Genomic DNA, 16,865 nt, shown 5'->3' with positions numbered 1-16,865 from the left:
TCTTCCACATATTACATACTGTATGACTAGCTGGACTCAAACATATAATTCTATTCTTAAACAGATTGACATTGTTTAATACAAGTTCTTAAGGTTTGAGATTAAAAGTCGAATAGTTTTCATTATTGTAATGTCTTAACCAAGTATTCCCTTTTAAATTCAGAATATCTGATCCAATTTGCTGATTTTTTACAGGTGTTCAAGATTTCAAATGGTTTTGCTTCAGCAGTTTTTAAAGAATATATATCCCCTCTAGGGGACGCAGTGAATCCCCTTTCGAAAAGGAACGTCTAAGGTTACACATGCAACCTTGGTTCTCTTCGCCATCCTTCAGGCATTTCTGTATACATCTCTTTCAGACAAGAGGTGGATGATGCATTTCTGCTCTGCACCTGCTCTTTTATATTCTCGGCCGCATCAGTATTTTTTTCTTTTTTTTGCAAGCAGCTAGATGGAGAACTTATTCATTTATTTATGTATTGTAAAAGGTGAAATGAATGAATGTCTCTTTAAATTTCACCTTCACTACTACAGGTGCAGTGGTTGGAGGACGGGTCGCCTGAAAGCGATGCAGAGAGAGTAAGGGTCACAGAAAGCTCAGTCATTATCACAGGTCTGAAGGGAAGCACGCTTTATCTGATGTCAGTCAGAGCACACAACAGTGCAGGCGCCGGGCCTTCCAGTGCACCCATCAACATCACCACCAGGAAGCCACGTAAGTCATATTGTTATAAAAACATGTAGTTGACCTGAAGTGCTTCTGGGCATACTCCATTCAAAAACTTTAAGTCCTCTGTATTTGTTATGCATGTAGATTTTATGATAGACTACATGGAATATTTGCGCAAAAAGTGAAAGTAAAAAGGTCAATAATAACAAAACTTATCCAGTATTCAGCCTTCCAGGGACCTCAAAAGCCAAAATTGCCAAAAGCGAAATTGCCAATGGAAGCTGAATGGCAGGCATCTCTCTGAAATTAGTGTACTTAGGCCCTCAGGCTCAAAATAAAATAAAAGCTATAGCCCCCTTGACATATTGGTCATGATTTGTATATTTTTTTGTGACGAGTGGGGCGGGGCCGAGAGCCGTGGGAACGGAGCGAGGCCGGTGGAGTGATTGAGAAATGAGCGACACCTGCTCGACCCACCGGTCTCGAGTCCCAAGGAGGAGATGGAAGGATATAAAACAGGAGTGACGACAGTGAAGAACGAAGGAGGACCAGGCCTGGATTTTAGTTAGAGTTTTGATTTTGTTTGTAAACTTTAATTACAAAATAAACACAAAACAGCGCGGCAGCCCCTCAAGGCCGACTGCCACGCTGTTTTGTGTTTATTTTGTAATTAAAGTTTCTCAATTACTCCACCAGCCTCGCTCCGTTCCCACGGCTCTCGGCACCGCCCCACTCGTCACATTTTTTTTTTTTTTCAGAAGCTGCATTTCGATTGGTATTTATTGCAACTCAGATGTGGCCTGAATGCATTTACACTAGGGCTGGGCAATAATTTGATAATTATTGCGATATAATTTTCCCTCGATAAAACGATATGAAGAGTTTGATAAATGTTTGGTATAATGTTTATGCGCCAAAAGCGGAATGAAAAAGCGCAACTTATTTGAATTACGCCACACGGACCATTTATTCACTCAGATCAAAGTACAAACTGATCATTTCTAAGAGACAAAAAGTGATATTATTATCATTATTATTATTATTATTAATATTTTCAGGCAACAAACAATATCACTCATTAGACCATGCAGAAACTAAGAAAATTAATTTTTCTATTTAGATATTTATATTGTTAAGGAAAATTAATGGTGTGGTTTCTACTACTTTCACTTTGGAGCAAAAATCTGGCTTCAAACTGGAAAGAAATAAAGATTTGACATTTATCGTGATAATTATCGATATTGTACATATATATATATATATATATATATATATATATATATAAATTAAGGTCCTGAGAGCATCATAATCCTACCCTGTTAAACTCTTAGTGGGGTTTTCTCAACACTATAAGGATAAGATTAAGGTGGCCTTTGTTAAACTATCATGGCTAAATAGGCACATTATCTGATGCCAATAATTGAGAACAAAACGCTGTGTTTAACTGAGCCAGAAACTCATCAGATAAACTATAACATTACTATGGAGGTAGTCTTATGGCTATTTTCAGCTAATAGACTGAGCATATAATTAAGGCCGTTTTAAAATAAAAAGCTTGACAGATCTCTTTCTTTGTGTCGGAGCAGATAGCCGATTGTCCTTTTTCCTTTATATGGCAGATTCTCTGACTAAGCATACCGTAATATCACCATCCACTGTTATGATCTAGTATAGTTATCGTAATAGTATGTATCATTAGTTAAATTGCTTCAAATATATAGCTATTATCCTCAATTTTTTTAAACTATCATCAATACTTGGTGCACAAAGTCCTAGCCATGAAATCTGATGAGAAAAGAGGTCTGATTTCCCCTGGTTCAGTGCTCAATTACGGTTAAACTATGTATAAATTCCTCAATTACTGTGAAAAGTAGAATTGTTTGTGTGGGCACATGACCAGGCAATGGTAAACACAAAATTCGTAAAATTGCTCCAAAGCAACCCTACATCAGGGGCAACTATTTTACTGTTAGGGAGTTATGGAAATAAAGGAAAGAAGAGCATGCTGACATTCAAGCAGCATTAAAATATCTGGCACATGAGAATCTGTAATACATAACAACAGCATGTTTCTGTTTTTTTAAGATATGTTCTCTTACGAGAGCTCTCTCGTACTGCGTCTTAGCTAAGACGCTACGGGAAAAGTCTCTTTTCACTAAATACTGAAGCAAAAAATTATCCTTAATTTTGTATTTTTGTAAAGCGCATTTGCAGCAGTATACAGCCATTGGTGAGACGGCTCATTCGCTCATTGGCTTGTTCTGCGGCAACTGCACAGCCTATCGAGCGCGGGCTGATGCAACATCAGACCAATAAGGGCGCTTCGCACCCTTCTTACCACTCACTTCCGCCGGTGGAACAGGCGATAGCGACGCACCTTTGTCCGCCCTCTGCTGGACGGCGGCAAAAGCGGTGTTGCCATCTAAAGCCAGCTGTGTGACGCTGCGTCGGCACTACTAACGATGGCTGCTTCATCGAAGCGCAGTTGTACGAGTTCTGCTGTGGCCGAGCTCTCACCCAAGCGCGCCGCTGTTTCAGTTCCAGGAATTGTGACTGTCTCAGCGTTTTCTGCAATGCGCAAGCCTGCACAGTTGCCCGCTTGCCTGCACACAAAAGCCGTTATCACAACAGCTTCAGAAACGCAGTTCGAGACCCCCGTTCTCGCTCTACCGGCCGTCGCCCCGCGCCGCGGGGACCGCGGCAGAGGATTACGGTGAGGCCGGGAGCCCCGAAGCCATCCTGGGAAAGCTGCATGACGCTGCGTCGGCACTACACACGATGGCTGCTTCATCGAAGCGCCGGTGTACGAGTTCCGCTGTGGCCGGGCTCTCACCTAAGCGCGCCGCTGTTTCAGTTCCAGAGATTGTGACTGTTTCAGCGTTTTTTGCAATGCGCAAGCCTGTGTGGTTGCCCGCTTGCCTGCACACAAAAACCGTTATCACGGCTACCCAGATATTTCCCGAAAAGGTGTAATTTCTGGTGTCCCGGCCACGGCCGATGGTGCTATAAATGTAGTGACGATGCCCACTGCTCAGTGCCCATCTCCACATATAAGCACAGCCCTTCACACAAGGCTCGCGCCCATAAAAGCGACTCAAGTCGATCACGCGCACTACATAGTAGACGTGCCCACTCCTCAGTGCCCACAATCACTATGTCATACGCGTCATGTGGTTTCTGTAAAAACGAAACCCGTGCATGTTCGTCCGGCCACGGCCGATGGTGCTTTAAATGTAGTGACGATGCCCACTCCTCAGTGCCCATCTCCACATGTAAGCACAGCCCTGCACACAGGGCCTGCGCCCATAAAAGGGACTCAAGTCGATCGCGCACACTGCATAGTAAGCGTGCCCACCCCTCAGTGCCCACAATTACTATGTCACACGCGTCATGTGGTTTCTGTAAAAACAAAACCTGTGCATGATCGTCCGGCCACGGCCGATGGTGCTATAAATGCAGTGACGATGCCCACTCCTCAGTGCCCATCTCCACATGTAAGCACAGCCCTGCACACAGGGCTCGCGCACATAAGATCGACACAGATCGGTCGAGCGCGCCGCATAGTAAACGTGCCCACTCCCCAGTGCCCACATACACTGTCACATACGGCGCGTGGCTTCTGTAAAAACGAGGCCCGTGCACGTACGCTCTGCACAGGCAGACAGCGAGTTGAAAGTGGTAAATGTGCACATATGCAGCCCACAATTACTCGCAGACATATCGAGTCCCACGGGACCTGCTCAGCCTTCCCCCAGTCGGTTAAGCGCCGGGACGGGGTCGAGGAGGAGCGATCTGCCCGCTGTGATCAGCGCGATCCCCGCCTCAAATCTGGATCTAAGACAGCTGAACAAGGCATTGATGAAACGCAGTTTCAAAATGCTTAGGACCAGGAAACTCCTCGCGCAGATTCGCAGAGGGGACTGGTTCATGTCAATAGATCTGAAGGACGCGTATTTTCAAATACAGATAGCGTCAAACCACAGGCGATATTTGAGATTCGCCTTCGAGGGCCAGGCATACCAGTTTACAGTCCTGCCATTCGGCTTGTCCGTAGCTCCTCGTACGTTTACGAGGTGCATGGATGCAGCGCTCGCTCCTCTCAGACTCAGAGGCATACGAGTGCTGAATTATTTGGTCGACTGGCTGGTTCTGGCCCGATCACGAGCGGAGCTCGTGGACCACAGGGCCGTTTTACTCGATCACCTTGAGAAGGTCGGCCTCAGTGTCAATTGGGCAAAGAGTTCGCTGAACCCCAGTCAGACGATCCTGTTTCTGGGTATAGTTCTGTGGCCAAGCTCTCACCCAAGCGCGCCGCTGTTTCAGTTCCAGGAATTGTGACTGTCTCAGCGTTTTCTGCAATGCGCAAGCCTGCACAGTTGCCCGCTTGCCTGCACACAAAAGCCGTTATCACAACAGCTTCAGAAACGCAGTTCGAGACCCCCGTTCTCGCTCTACCGGCCGTCGCCCCGCGCCGCGGGGACCGCGGCAGAGGATTACGGTGAGGCCAGGAGCCCCGAAGCCATCCTAGGAAAGCTGCATGACGCTGCGTTGGCACTACACACGATGGCTGCTTCATCGAAGCGCCGGTGTACGAGTTCCGCTGTGGCCGGGCTCTCACCTAAGCGCGCCGCTGTTTCAGTTCCAGAGATTGTGACTGTTTCAGCGTTTTTTGCAATGTGCAAGCCTGTGTGGTTGCCCGCTTGCCTGCACACAAAAACCGTTATCACGGCTACCCAGATATTTCCCGAAAAGGTGTAATTTCTGGTGTCCCGGCCACGGCCGATGGTGCTATAAATGTAGTGACGATGCCCACTGCTCAGTGCCCATCTCCACATATAAGCACAGCACAGGCATTATAAAGAGAGGCTACTCGCTACAGTTTTTGAAAAGCGCGGAGGGCGTCGAAACTACGGTCAAAACAGAAGTAGCACACATACTTCGGGCCGAAATATCAAAACTGTTGAGCAAAGGGGCTGTAGAGCCTGTGTCTCAAGCTCAAAGCGAGGGGGGGGCTGTACAGCAGATACGTTCTGGTGCCCAAGAGAGACGGGGGTCTCAGGCCCATACTGGATCTAAGACAGCTGAACAAGGCATTGATGAAACGCAGTTTCAAAATGCTTACGACCAGGAAACTCCTCGCGCAGATTTGCAGAGGGGACTGGTTCATGTCAATAGATCTGAAGGACGCGTATTTTCAAATACAGATAGCGTCAAACCACAGGCGATATTTGAGATTCGCCTTCGAGGGCCAGGCATACCAGTTTACAGTCCTTCCATTCGGCTTGTCCGTAGCTCCTCGTACGTTTACGAGGTGCATGGATGCAGCGCTCGCTCCTCTCAGACTCAGAGGCATACGAGTGCTGAATTATTTGGACGACTGGCTGGTTCTGGCCCGATCACGAGCGGAGCTCGTGGACCACAGGGCCGTTTTACTCGATCACCTTGGGAAGTCGTGGCCTGGTGGTTAGAGAATCGGACTCCCAATCGAAGGGTTGTGGGTTCGAGTCCCGGGCCGGCAGGAATTGTGGGTGGGGGGAGTGCATGTACAGTTCTCTCACCACCCTCAATACCACGACTGAGGTGCCCTTGAGCAAGGCACCTAACCCCCAACTGCTCCCCGGGCGCCGCAGCATAAATGGCTGCCCACTGCTCCGGGTGTGTGCTCACAGTGTGTGTGTGTGTTCACTGCTCTGTGTGTGTGCATTTCGGATGGGTTAAATGCAGAGCACAAATTCTGAGTATGGGTCACCATACTTGGCCGAATGTCACTTCACTTCACTTCACTTCACTTCACTTGAGAAGCTCGGCCTCAGTGTCAATTGGGCGAAGAGTTCGCTGAACCCCAGTCAGACGATCCTTTTTCTGGGTATATTTCTGAACTCGTGTTCCATGACGGCGCGGCTGTCACCACAGCGCGCGATGGGCATTCAGCGCGCAGCCGGTTCTTTCCGCTGCGGCGTGACCGTGTTGCTCAAACACTGTCAAAAGATGCTGGGTCTCATGGCCTCAGCATCTCCGGTTCTGCGGCTGGGCCTGCTCCGCATGCGCCCCCTGCAGTTCTGGCTGAAGGCTCGGGTGCCGCGCAGAGCGTGGGCGTCTGGCCGGCTGCATTTCAAGGTCGATCAAAGCTGTGTTGCGGCTCTAGCACCTTGGACAGCGAACGGCTGGTACCGATCAGGTGTAAGCCTGGGGACTTCCCCGAGTGTGAAAATGGTGTCGACGGACGCCTCCACTTCGGGATGGGGAGCGCTGCTCGAAGGCAGACCGTCCTTTGGCCTATGGTCAGAACGGGAAAAGCTCCATCATATCAACCGCCTGGAAATGCTGGCAGTGGAGAACGCGCTGACGCGCTTTTGTCCCCATATCAAGGATCACCACGTCGTAGTCCGTTCGGATGACATGTCCGTGGTGTCCTACATAAATCGCCAGGGCGGTCTCGGGTCCCGAAACCTGTGCAGGCTGACGGAACGCCTCCTGGTTTGGGCTCAGCGCAACGTGCGCTCGCTGAGAGCAGTGCATGTGCCTGGACTGCAGAATCTGGGTCCAGACAGGCTGGCAATGTTCCAATGTTCCAGAGGCAATGTTCCTACAGGCGAATGGTCTCTACACCCGCAAACAGTCCGGCTGTTGTGGGAGAGATTTGGCATGGCGGAGGTGGACCTCTTTGCGTCCCACGAAAACGCTCACTGCCCCACGTTCTTTTCCAAGAACGAAATTGCGCTGTCACGGAGATGGCCGTGCTGCCCGCTTTATGCGTTCCCTCCCGTCTTCCTCCTTCCGCAGGTGATGGAACGGGTGAGAGAAACGAGATGTTCAATACTGCTTGTAGCACCTCTTTGGAAGAACCAACCATGGTTCCCAGTTTTGATGCAGTTAGCAGATGTCGCCCCGTGGCCGGTACAGTTGAGGAGGGACCTCCTCTCGCAGGCCAGGGGCTCGATTTGGCACCCTCAACCGGAGTTGTGGTCCCTCCATGTTTGGGCGCTCAACGGTTACCCACTGATCTCGCAGTGGGAGTGCTAAATACCATCACTCAGGCTAGAGCTTATGTGGTTTATCAAAGTTTATGTGGCGGCCATCGCGGTGTTTTCTGAAACGACGTCCGGTCAGTCAATAGGAAGGAACGATTCAGTCATCCGGTTCCTCAGAGGAGCTAGGAGGCTGAATCCTCCCAGACCACCGTCAGTCCCTATGTGGGACCTCGCGGCGGTTTTTGGAGGCCTTGAAGGGTCCCCCTTTTGAGCCTATCCAATCGGTTAGCCTTCAGCATCTGTCGTTCAAGACAGTATTCTTGTTGGCTCTCGCTTCGGTGAAGCGTGTGGGTGATTTGCACGCGCTCTCGGTGAGCCAGTCGTGCTTGGAGTTTGGGCCTAATGACTCAAGGGTCATACTCAAACCTAGGCACGGTTATTTGCCGAAAACCCTCAACACGCCGTTTCGGGCTCAGGTTATTGCCCTGTCAGCCCTGCCGGTGTCAGGAGAGGATAGAGACTCGAGTCTTCTTTGCCCTGTCAGGGTTTTTTAGAGCTTATGTGTCTCGCTCTGCTGCCTTTCGGCAGACGGAGCAGCTGTTTGTCTCGTTCGGTGGACGTTCCAAGGGAATGGCTGTTTCGAGACAGACTCTATCCAGATGGATAGTTGACGCCATAGCGTTAGCTTATGCTTCCAGTGGCCATCAGGGCCCGTTGGGCGTCAGAGCACACTCCACAAGAGGCGTCGCCTCGTCGTGGGCGTGGTCTACTGAGATCTCCTTGCAGGATATATGTACGGCGGCAGGTTGGGCCTCGCCGTCTACATTTATCAGGTTCTATAACCTGGAGGTTCCCGCCTTGCAAGCAAGGCTGCTGTCGGTATAGTCGAATCAGGGCCCTGAGGGGAATTCTGAGTTCATGAGCGCTATGCGCTGCCGACTGTTATATGGGCAGTATTGCGTAAGACCCGCATTGCCACATTGGTCAGGCTTGCCTCGGCTGTGTGATGTCATATTGCCGCATCTACGGATGCTGCTAGATATGGGACGGAGGGCTTCCCCCCCTTTTCTGTCCTGGACTCTCTGTGAGTCCCTCAGGTGACTGTGCACTGTAAATCCTGGGCGTTGCTTGAGGTTTATTGGTGTGTGATCCCTGCGCGCACGGCGTTTTGCATTGGGTTCCCGTAGCGTCTTAGCTAAGACGCAGTACAAGAGAGCTCTCGTAAGAGAACAAACTCGGTTACTAAACGTAACCTCGGTTCTCTCTAGAAGAGCGAACGAGTACTGCGTTCTCTACCGTGCATACGATTCACTCTGGTTCACTTCGGCGATGAAGTAAATCACGTGAGTCAGCCTTTTCGAGCTCCTTTTATAGGTTGGGCCACACCCGTTTCGGCGGGAAGTGGCAAGAAGGGCGCAAAGCGCCCTTATTGGTCTGATGTTGCATCAGCCCGCGCTCGATAGGCTGTGCAGTTGCCGCAGAACAAGCCAATGAGCGAATGAGCCGTCTCGCCTATGGCTGTGTACTGCTGCAAATGCGCTTTACAAAAATACAAAATTAAGGATAATTTTTCGCTTCAGTATTTCCTGAAAAGAGACCTTTCCCGTAGCGTCTTAGCTAAGACGCAGTACTCGTTCGCTCTTCTAGAGAGAACCGAGGTTACGTTTAGTAACCGAGTACGTTTTTTGCCTTTATTTCAATATGAACTGCATTTCTTAGTCACAAATAATTCTTTAGTGTGAAAATTGTGAACTTATAAACAGAAATGTCTTAAAAGGGTAGTTGAGTCTACAATGAAAATCAGGCATTATTTATTCATCGAGACGATGTGACAAACCCAACATTGTTTTCATCGGAGGAACACAAAATGAGAAGTTTTAAAGATTGTCTACTCTACTCTGTTGCCTTACAATGAAAGTGGATGAGAATCAGACCTCGTCAAGCTCCAAAAAAGATAAAAATATTATAAAAGAAGTCTATTTTACCAATTGCTATTCTACTGAGAAATAGGCAGACATTTAAACTGTTGAGGTGGTCCACCATTCAACGTCATTGTCTGGAAAGGACCAGCTTGGACATTCTGTTAAGAGATTTGAAAGGCATGAGGGTGAATAAGTGATCACAGTATATAGGTTTTAGGGTGAGATATTCCTTTAATGTTTTGCACAATGTTTCTTTGTTTCATGGCAGTTTATTTTTATTTTTTTTTATTTTTTTGCTGTTACATTAAAACGACTCCTACAGATCCATATATATTCCAGCTAATTTAAAGTGAGAGCCAAGCTGAACTGAATCAGCGCCAGTGAGTTTTGAACTTAAATTTAGATGATACCTCAGCTGGTGCGCTGCTGATTGTTAAGATTGCAAAGGACAAAATATATGGGAGATGTTGTTCAGTCATATTACACAAGTTGGAAGTAAAGCAGAATATATTTTATGTCTTTTAGCTCCAAGTCAACCCCCAGGGAACATTGAGTGGAACCTGACAAACTCAAAGGTCTTTCTGAACTGGGAACACGTGAAGGCGATGGACAATGAATCAGAAGTAACCGGCTACAAGGTAATCAGTGTATTTTTTGTTTGTTTTTTTTCTTCTCACTCTTCTGCTGCTTTTGCTGATAAACGTGCTGTATCAGTGTGCCATGTAAGCTGGTGTTTCACATAAAATAACTCAGAGATAAATGACTGAGAACATTACCTTTGAAAGCTGCATTATAAACTGTTTTTTTTTTTTTTCATTAAAAAAAATGTATTTGAAGTGCTTGTGAAGTCTTTCCAGATGCTCATGTAACTTCCTTGGAACTTGTCAGTTGAAGTACAGATCATTTTGCATAGTATTATATTTAATGCTAGTTTACCATAAGAGGCCATTGGTTCTATACAGTACTTTTTGCTACTAAAGACATTTTCATAATGCATACATATCATGAAGTCACTTCTTAAAGGGAAAATCCACCTAAAAATAGCGCTACATAACATCTTCAAATAAAATAAGATATTTTGAAGAATGTTGCCAACTGTACAGCTTTGGATTTCCACTGACTTTCAAGAAACACAATAAAAGTCAATGGGAACCAAAACTATGTGGCGACCAAAATATCATCTTTTGTGTTCTGCTGAAAAAAACAAATGCATTCAGATTTGGAACAACATGGGGGTGATTACATGATGATAGAATTTAAATTTTTGGATGAACTATCCCTTTAACATATGCCACCTTACTGTAAATTGTTACTGGCATTTTTTTTGTTCCTGTTCGTATGATTGGATGCACATTTAGCTATCCAGATGTGTTAGAAATGTTGTATTTCGGGATTGGTCAAAACAAATCAAATCTCTCTCCTCAACAGAGGCTTCTCTTTCTTCTTTTTGCTAGCAAAACCTTTAGTAAAAATAATGAAAATTCAGGGTTGTCATTGAGGCTTTTAGAAAGACCCTTAGCAAAAAAATATAAATGGTAAAAGTGAATGAATTCTGAACAAATATCTGACTAGACATTAAAGGCAGGGTAGGTAATACATGTATAAACAACTTTCTTCCAAATTTGTTTAAACTTTCTATATATATCAATGCATAATTAAAATGTAAGTACTCTGATAAAAAGAGTATAAAAATCGAGTGACTCTAGACCGTTTACTCTGTATTAAACACAGCTCATTATTTCCATTTCGGGACGAAACATAGGATTGGCTTAGGCGACTGTCACTCTCTCGCAACCATGGCAACCACCCTTTTGCCACACATGACCTGCCCACTTGCGCGTGCACGTTTGATTTGAGGAATTCAACAGGCACGGATCCTAGGAATACCAAAACAATGGTAGAGAAACAGCAAGCAAAATTCACAGTACCAGCCTATGCAGTTAGTGAAGGCAAACCAGGCAAAAAAAGGAAGACAGTAACAGTACAAGAAAAGGCAATGAACAAAAAGTCTTTGGATAAACAAAGAAATAAAACGCGAGTTAATATCGGCGTGGCTTTCCAGCGATGGCGAGAACTGAGGGAACTCAAGGGGCTGAAAAGTGACTCCTTGATGGCTTTATTTCTGCTGGACAGGTAAATCTTTCTTTTTGTATTTTGATCATACATATTTTTTTCATGAAGCATGTGTCATTAGCACACGTAGCTGCGTAATATAGCTAACATAACATTACTTAGCGAGCCGTAGTAGAGGCTTTGGAAGGAGCCCAGAAGGGAGGGGGTGGAGTGAATGGAAATAATGAGCTGTCTTTAAAACAGTCGTGAGAGGTCTACAGACACTCGATTTTTATACGTTCTTTTTCAGAGTACTTACATTTTAATTATGTATTGATATATAAATAAAGTTTAAACAAATTTGGAAAAAAAGTTTTTTATACATTTTTTTACCTACCCTGCCTTTAAATTAAAAAGGTATTTTAAACATATCTTAAACATATTTCCCTGTCAAGATTTGATTTCCCCTTTAACATAATCTTTAACTTTTCAAATTTCCTTTCACACTCAAGGTCATACATACAGTTCAGAAACATCCAAGGCTTTTTTACATTTCAGAACAAGCTGCTCCGACCTCCTGCTGCGCTCAAAAGCAGAGTCATTTGTAGCAAGAGTTCACATAAAATGTTCTGAAAGAAGATTAAAATTTGTCCAATGAGATTCATTTCTTTTAAGCAAATTAATTTGAAGCAGAGTGCAGCCAGCTAATTGACGATGGTCTTTCTAAAATGTAGATTCTTGTAGGGTCTGTGAACAGCTGGATTGCTCTGAAGCTATCCTCCATCTGGATCTATGAGCTTAGCGAGGCCTTGCTAAAGACATTTTCATAAGACACAAGCACTATTCATTTGCAATCCTAACTGTCCACTGTGTGGCGCCTGCAGAATAATACAATCAATAATCATACATTTTCTAGTCTGTATGAGTAAGAAAGAATATCAGTTTGGTGGCTATTTGTTTTGTCAGCCTAAAAAAAAAAAACATTTAAATGATTTATGGATTGTGAAACCTATTTTTTTTTCACAGCAAGATATGTCAGTAAACATACTTATAATCCTCCCACTGAAAATCAATTTGAAATTTCTAATGATTATTCAATTTGTATTCACTCTCTTACCTGGGTTTTGAAGATTGCAAGACAATTGTGTGAAACAGACTTTCATACACTTTATCTTTCTCTTTATCACATCTTTAAAAATGTGCTTGTGCTATTTATCATCATAATAAATGCTTTTTATGATTGATATTTTATCTAATCATATTCCAATTTTTTTATTATTATTCAGAATTAAGAGTTAAAATATGTTTGGGGGCTGCTGTACATCATTAAATATCCTTGTAGTGACTTCTGAGTGTTTGTAGTTAAATGACACAGACTAGCTGCATTTCACTGACCTGCTTTCTCCCACACAGGTTGTGTATCGTCAAAACTGGCACAGGGGAAACAGCGTAGTCAAGACCAACAGGACGTCCGTAGAGTTGCAGTTGCCATCAGAAGAGGACCTGCTTGTTCAGATCAAAGCCCTGAGTGACGGAGGAGACGGCAGCAGCAGCAGCCCTATACGCATTCCAAAGATGTCAAGTAAGGCTTCATAAGAGCTCATTAAGAGCGGTGCACACTGATTTTTTAGAATCTAACTGCTAACCAGGCAATTGTTTGACATTTGTAATGGCCTCCTTCGTATAATCCTGTCTGTGATGTCTTTGTGTTCCTCTCCATCACAGGCCTGAACTCAAGGGGATACTTCAGTTCAGACGCAAGCAAGATGGCCCATGTTCACGGAGTAGTGTTTCTGATCCTGTCATGGTTGTTTTCATAGAATTTTGCAATTATTTAAAGCTGAAGGGTGTCACCTCTATGCCACTTATATCGCCAAATGGAATTTAGAAAACGATTATGGTTTCCCAGACACTGTACTACTGTCTGCTACAGAGAGAAATCAACCTAAAAATTGCTTAATTGGAATTGATGAACAAATATGAGGAAATATTTTAACATTGGGGAAAAAAATACACATATCAGCTTTAATACTTAAAAAATCTAATTGGGTGGATATATTGGATTTATTTTCCTTTTTTTAAAAGAGGAAAAAAATGGTGAATCAGCTCCATTGCCTTGTATTGTGAATTTAATTTTATTTTTATGTATTTTTTACCTCTTTGTCAAACTATTTGTCTTTTGTATGTAGATTTTATGCAAAAAAAAGCAGACTTTCTCTTTCTTTTCTTTTTTTTTTGCTTAGATATTCAGAACTGAGATTCAAATTAAGCACAATATTAAGCAATGTGATGTAGTAGTGACCTGGAATGTTGGATCTTTAAGAGAAATCCTTGAATTATGAATTATACCCATGCTGTTTTTCCTTTCACACACGTCAGTCAAGTCAGTGACGCTGTGTTTGTGTATGTAAAAAGGCCTTTTGATAGATGCAAAACAACGTTTTGCCTTGAGAGATATTACTGTTTTAAAGAATAGAGGCAGTTTGGTTTGATACATAGTTTCTGAATAATTACACAGATTTCTTGCTGCTAGTCAGTATTATTTATTAGTTTGGACAATTACGAAAGTCAATCATTTGATTTTCTTACGAAAAGCATTTCTTGTTCCTTTAAATTCAACCCATAATTCATCAGTTCAATTATGATTTCTTCTGTCATTCACATTATGCTATAGTAGACAGTTTTCCTTCCTGATATCTCTCAAAGATTATTCATCATGTTTGTTCCTGTGAAAATATTTCTTGCCGACATCTTCTGGATTTGTACGCTTGAAGATGAGATGAGTACTTCTGTCATTTGAACTCAACTTAAACAAATATTCCCTCTGCTGGTTTCACGTTTTCTAAATATCACAATTCATACATCTAAAAAATATGTTTTATATCCTCTACAGTTTATTTGATTATTTTTAAATCATTTTTAATGTATTTTTTTAATGTTTATCTGTTTGTAATTATCATGCATAGTGAAAAACTTTTTCATGTTTTACTTTATTATTGCTTTAACTTTTATTTAATTTCTGTTGTCTTTGCAATATTTATTTTGAAATTTGTTTATTGTATCTGTATGTTTAATTACGTTTATTTATAATTTTAAATACTAAATCACCTAATAGTATCCACATTTTTGCCTTATTTTGAAATTTAGCATTTTATAAATGTAACATATTTGTGTGGTGTTTTTATTTTTATTTTGCTGTTATCAATGCATTTTGGCCTATTTAATACCGTTGTATTAATCCTGTACAATCTCTGAGAGATAAAAATAAATAAAATTTCATGTTGAAATATTAGTAGAGCAAATATATGATTAGCTACAGTATCATTAATAGCCTCCAACATGCATTACAGCAGTTTTGATCTGGGAGGAGACGTTTCATTCTAATTTGATGAATGGAATAGAGCTTGGCTGATCTATATGGTTGCCTGGAGACGATTCCTTCAAAGCGTACTGATTGGTAATTATCAATAGACTGAGATTAGTCTCTGCTGGATGAGAGTGTAAAGACAGCAGGCATACTTGCCTACAGTCATTTAAATTACTATATATATATACACACACACACACACACCGTGGATCCAAAATCTGAGCTAGTGAAAAATGTTCCTAGTTTGCAGTCATCTAATTAAATGCAACTTTCTTTTCAGTGTAAATTAAAGAATCAGAATAATTTAATTGAAATGTTGAAGTGTAAAATAACATTAGTTTCTTCTCATTTGCATGCCCCCCATTCTTAAGTGCACTTGAATTGACATACAGTATCTCTAGAAGTTTGTGTAAAACCTATTTATCATCTAATCCAGCATCCAAAAAGCATTGTCTGCTTCAGTGAAATTAAACCAAAAGTTCACCAAGAAATGAAAATGTACTCACCCTCACAGCATCCGAAATGAAAAAGAGATTCTGTCTTGATCAAAAATTTCGCATTACATCACTTGCTCACCAATGGATCCTCTGCAGTGAATGGGTGCCGTCAGAATGAGAGTCCAAACAGCTGACTCCAGTCTATCAATTGTGAAGTGAAAAGCAGCGTGTTTTAAAGAAACAAGTCCATCATTATGACGTTTTAACTCAAAACCATCACTTCTTCCATAATCAATAAAACACTTCGTCCAGTGAAAAAGTCCATTCCCCGTTGTCCTCTCACTTAAAAATCCACTAATATATTTGTTTATAAACAGTGCTTTATATGTGCATTTTTCTCCCTTTATTCAGATGAGATGCAATACTGGAGAAAGCAATATTATGAATAGAGGACTATTTTAGTGAGTAAAATTGAGTAAATTTTTTTCAGCAGTGAACTGTTCCTTTACAGCATCTCATAACCTGAAGTCCAAAAGGTGTGTTAATTTTGGGGGGAAAAACTACCAGATTTTCAAAGAGATCTTTTGGACTCCACTGTACATATAGATAAATAAACTTAAAGGCGCTGATATTCTAATTACTGTATGTTTTAAATTATGATGTCATAGCCAATTGTAATGCCAAAATGGTGTAGCCTTAGTCACATATTTATCACACCACCATACAAAACTAGAAGTCGCCAAACGTCTGTAACTTTTTTTAGGACTTACATGTTCACTCAATAAGCAGCATCCTACATGTTTATTTACCAGAATTTGACATTACGTTATGAAGCCAGGCTAAAGTTGAGGTGTGAAATGGAGTTTGCTAAAGTAGATTTCACAGTGAAGGTGTAGGAGTTTATTCCAAGAGCTCAGAGGAATAAGCTTGTCAGGAACACTGACAGGTAAGTGTGTGAACACGGATGTAATCTCCCGAGAACTGCTCTGACTTGTTGGGCTACCAGGGGATTTAACCATAAATACTAGTCCAGCTGAAACGGGAGCAGTCGTAGGCAGTCACAGAGGCTTTTGGAAGTCTTCCTTGCATGTCATTTGGTGCCCTTCAATAGTGCCTGTGAGTCCGACCAAATTTCAGTGGGTACTGATATTTCTCGCACTGATCCTCCTAAATTAATGGCTTCACTGGAGCTGTAAAGACCCATATGGAAGTGAGACATGGGAAGGCTGCTGCCTAATCACTACTTTTGCCAAGCCAATGTGTCTGCATAATCTCACAAAATGGCTGTAATAAACCCTTGCTCACTTTGCCAGCGAGTTTTACCTTATCTGATTGCAGTACGATCCCAGTATGGCATATGTCAGACACTTTGCTGCCTTAAACCAAGACTTCAGTGCTCTAAAGTAAAGAAATCATTTCAGTTAACATTTGGATTTTGTCTTTGTT

The 16,865-nt window shown here is 43.0% G+C and overlaps 1 protein-coding gene across 1 annotated transcript in view; it reads left to right on the top strand.

The window, feature by feature from the left end:
* Positions 1 to 15,055, top strand: part of LOC132151644 (contactin-4-like) — a 101,519-nt gene extending 86,464 nt beyond the window's left edge. The window contains exons 20-23 of the mRNA XM_059559900.1: positions 535 to 715; positions 10,089 to 10,201; positions 13,029 to 13,197; positions 13,341 to 15,055. Of these exons, the coding sequence (XP_059415883.1) occupies positions 535 to 715; positions 10,089 to 10,201; positions 13,029 to 13,197; positions 13,341 to 13,435 (558 nt within the window). The 3' untranslated portion in view covers positions 13,436 to 15,055. The remainder of the gene's footprint in view (positions 1 to 534; positions 716 to 10,088; positions 10,202 to 13,028; positions 13,198 to 13,340) is intronic.
* The last annotated feature ends 1,810 nt before the right edge of the window (positions 15,056 to 16,865 follow it).

Source organism: Carassius carassius, chromosome 10, assembly GCF_963082965.1.
Source record: "Carassius carassius chromosome 10, fCarCar2.1, whole genome shotgun sequence".
Lineage (NCBI taxonomy): Eukaryota > Metazoa > Chordata > Actinopteri > Cypriniformes > Cyprinidae > Carassius > Carassius carassius.
This window is presented reverse-complemented; position numbering and strand designations above follow the sequence as displayed.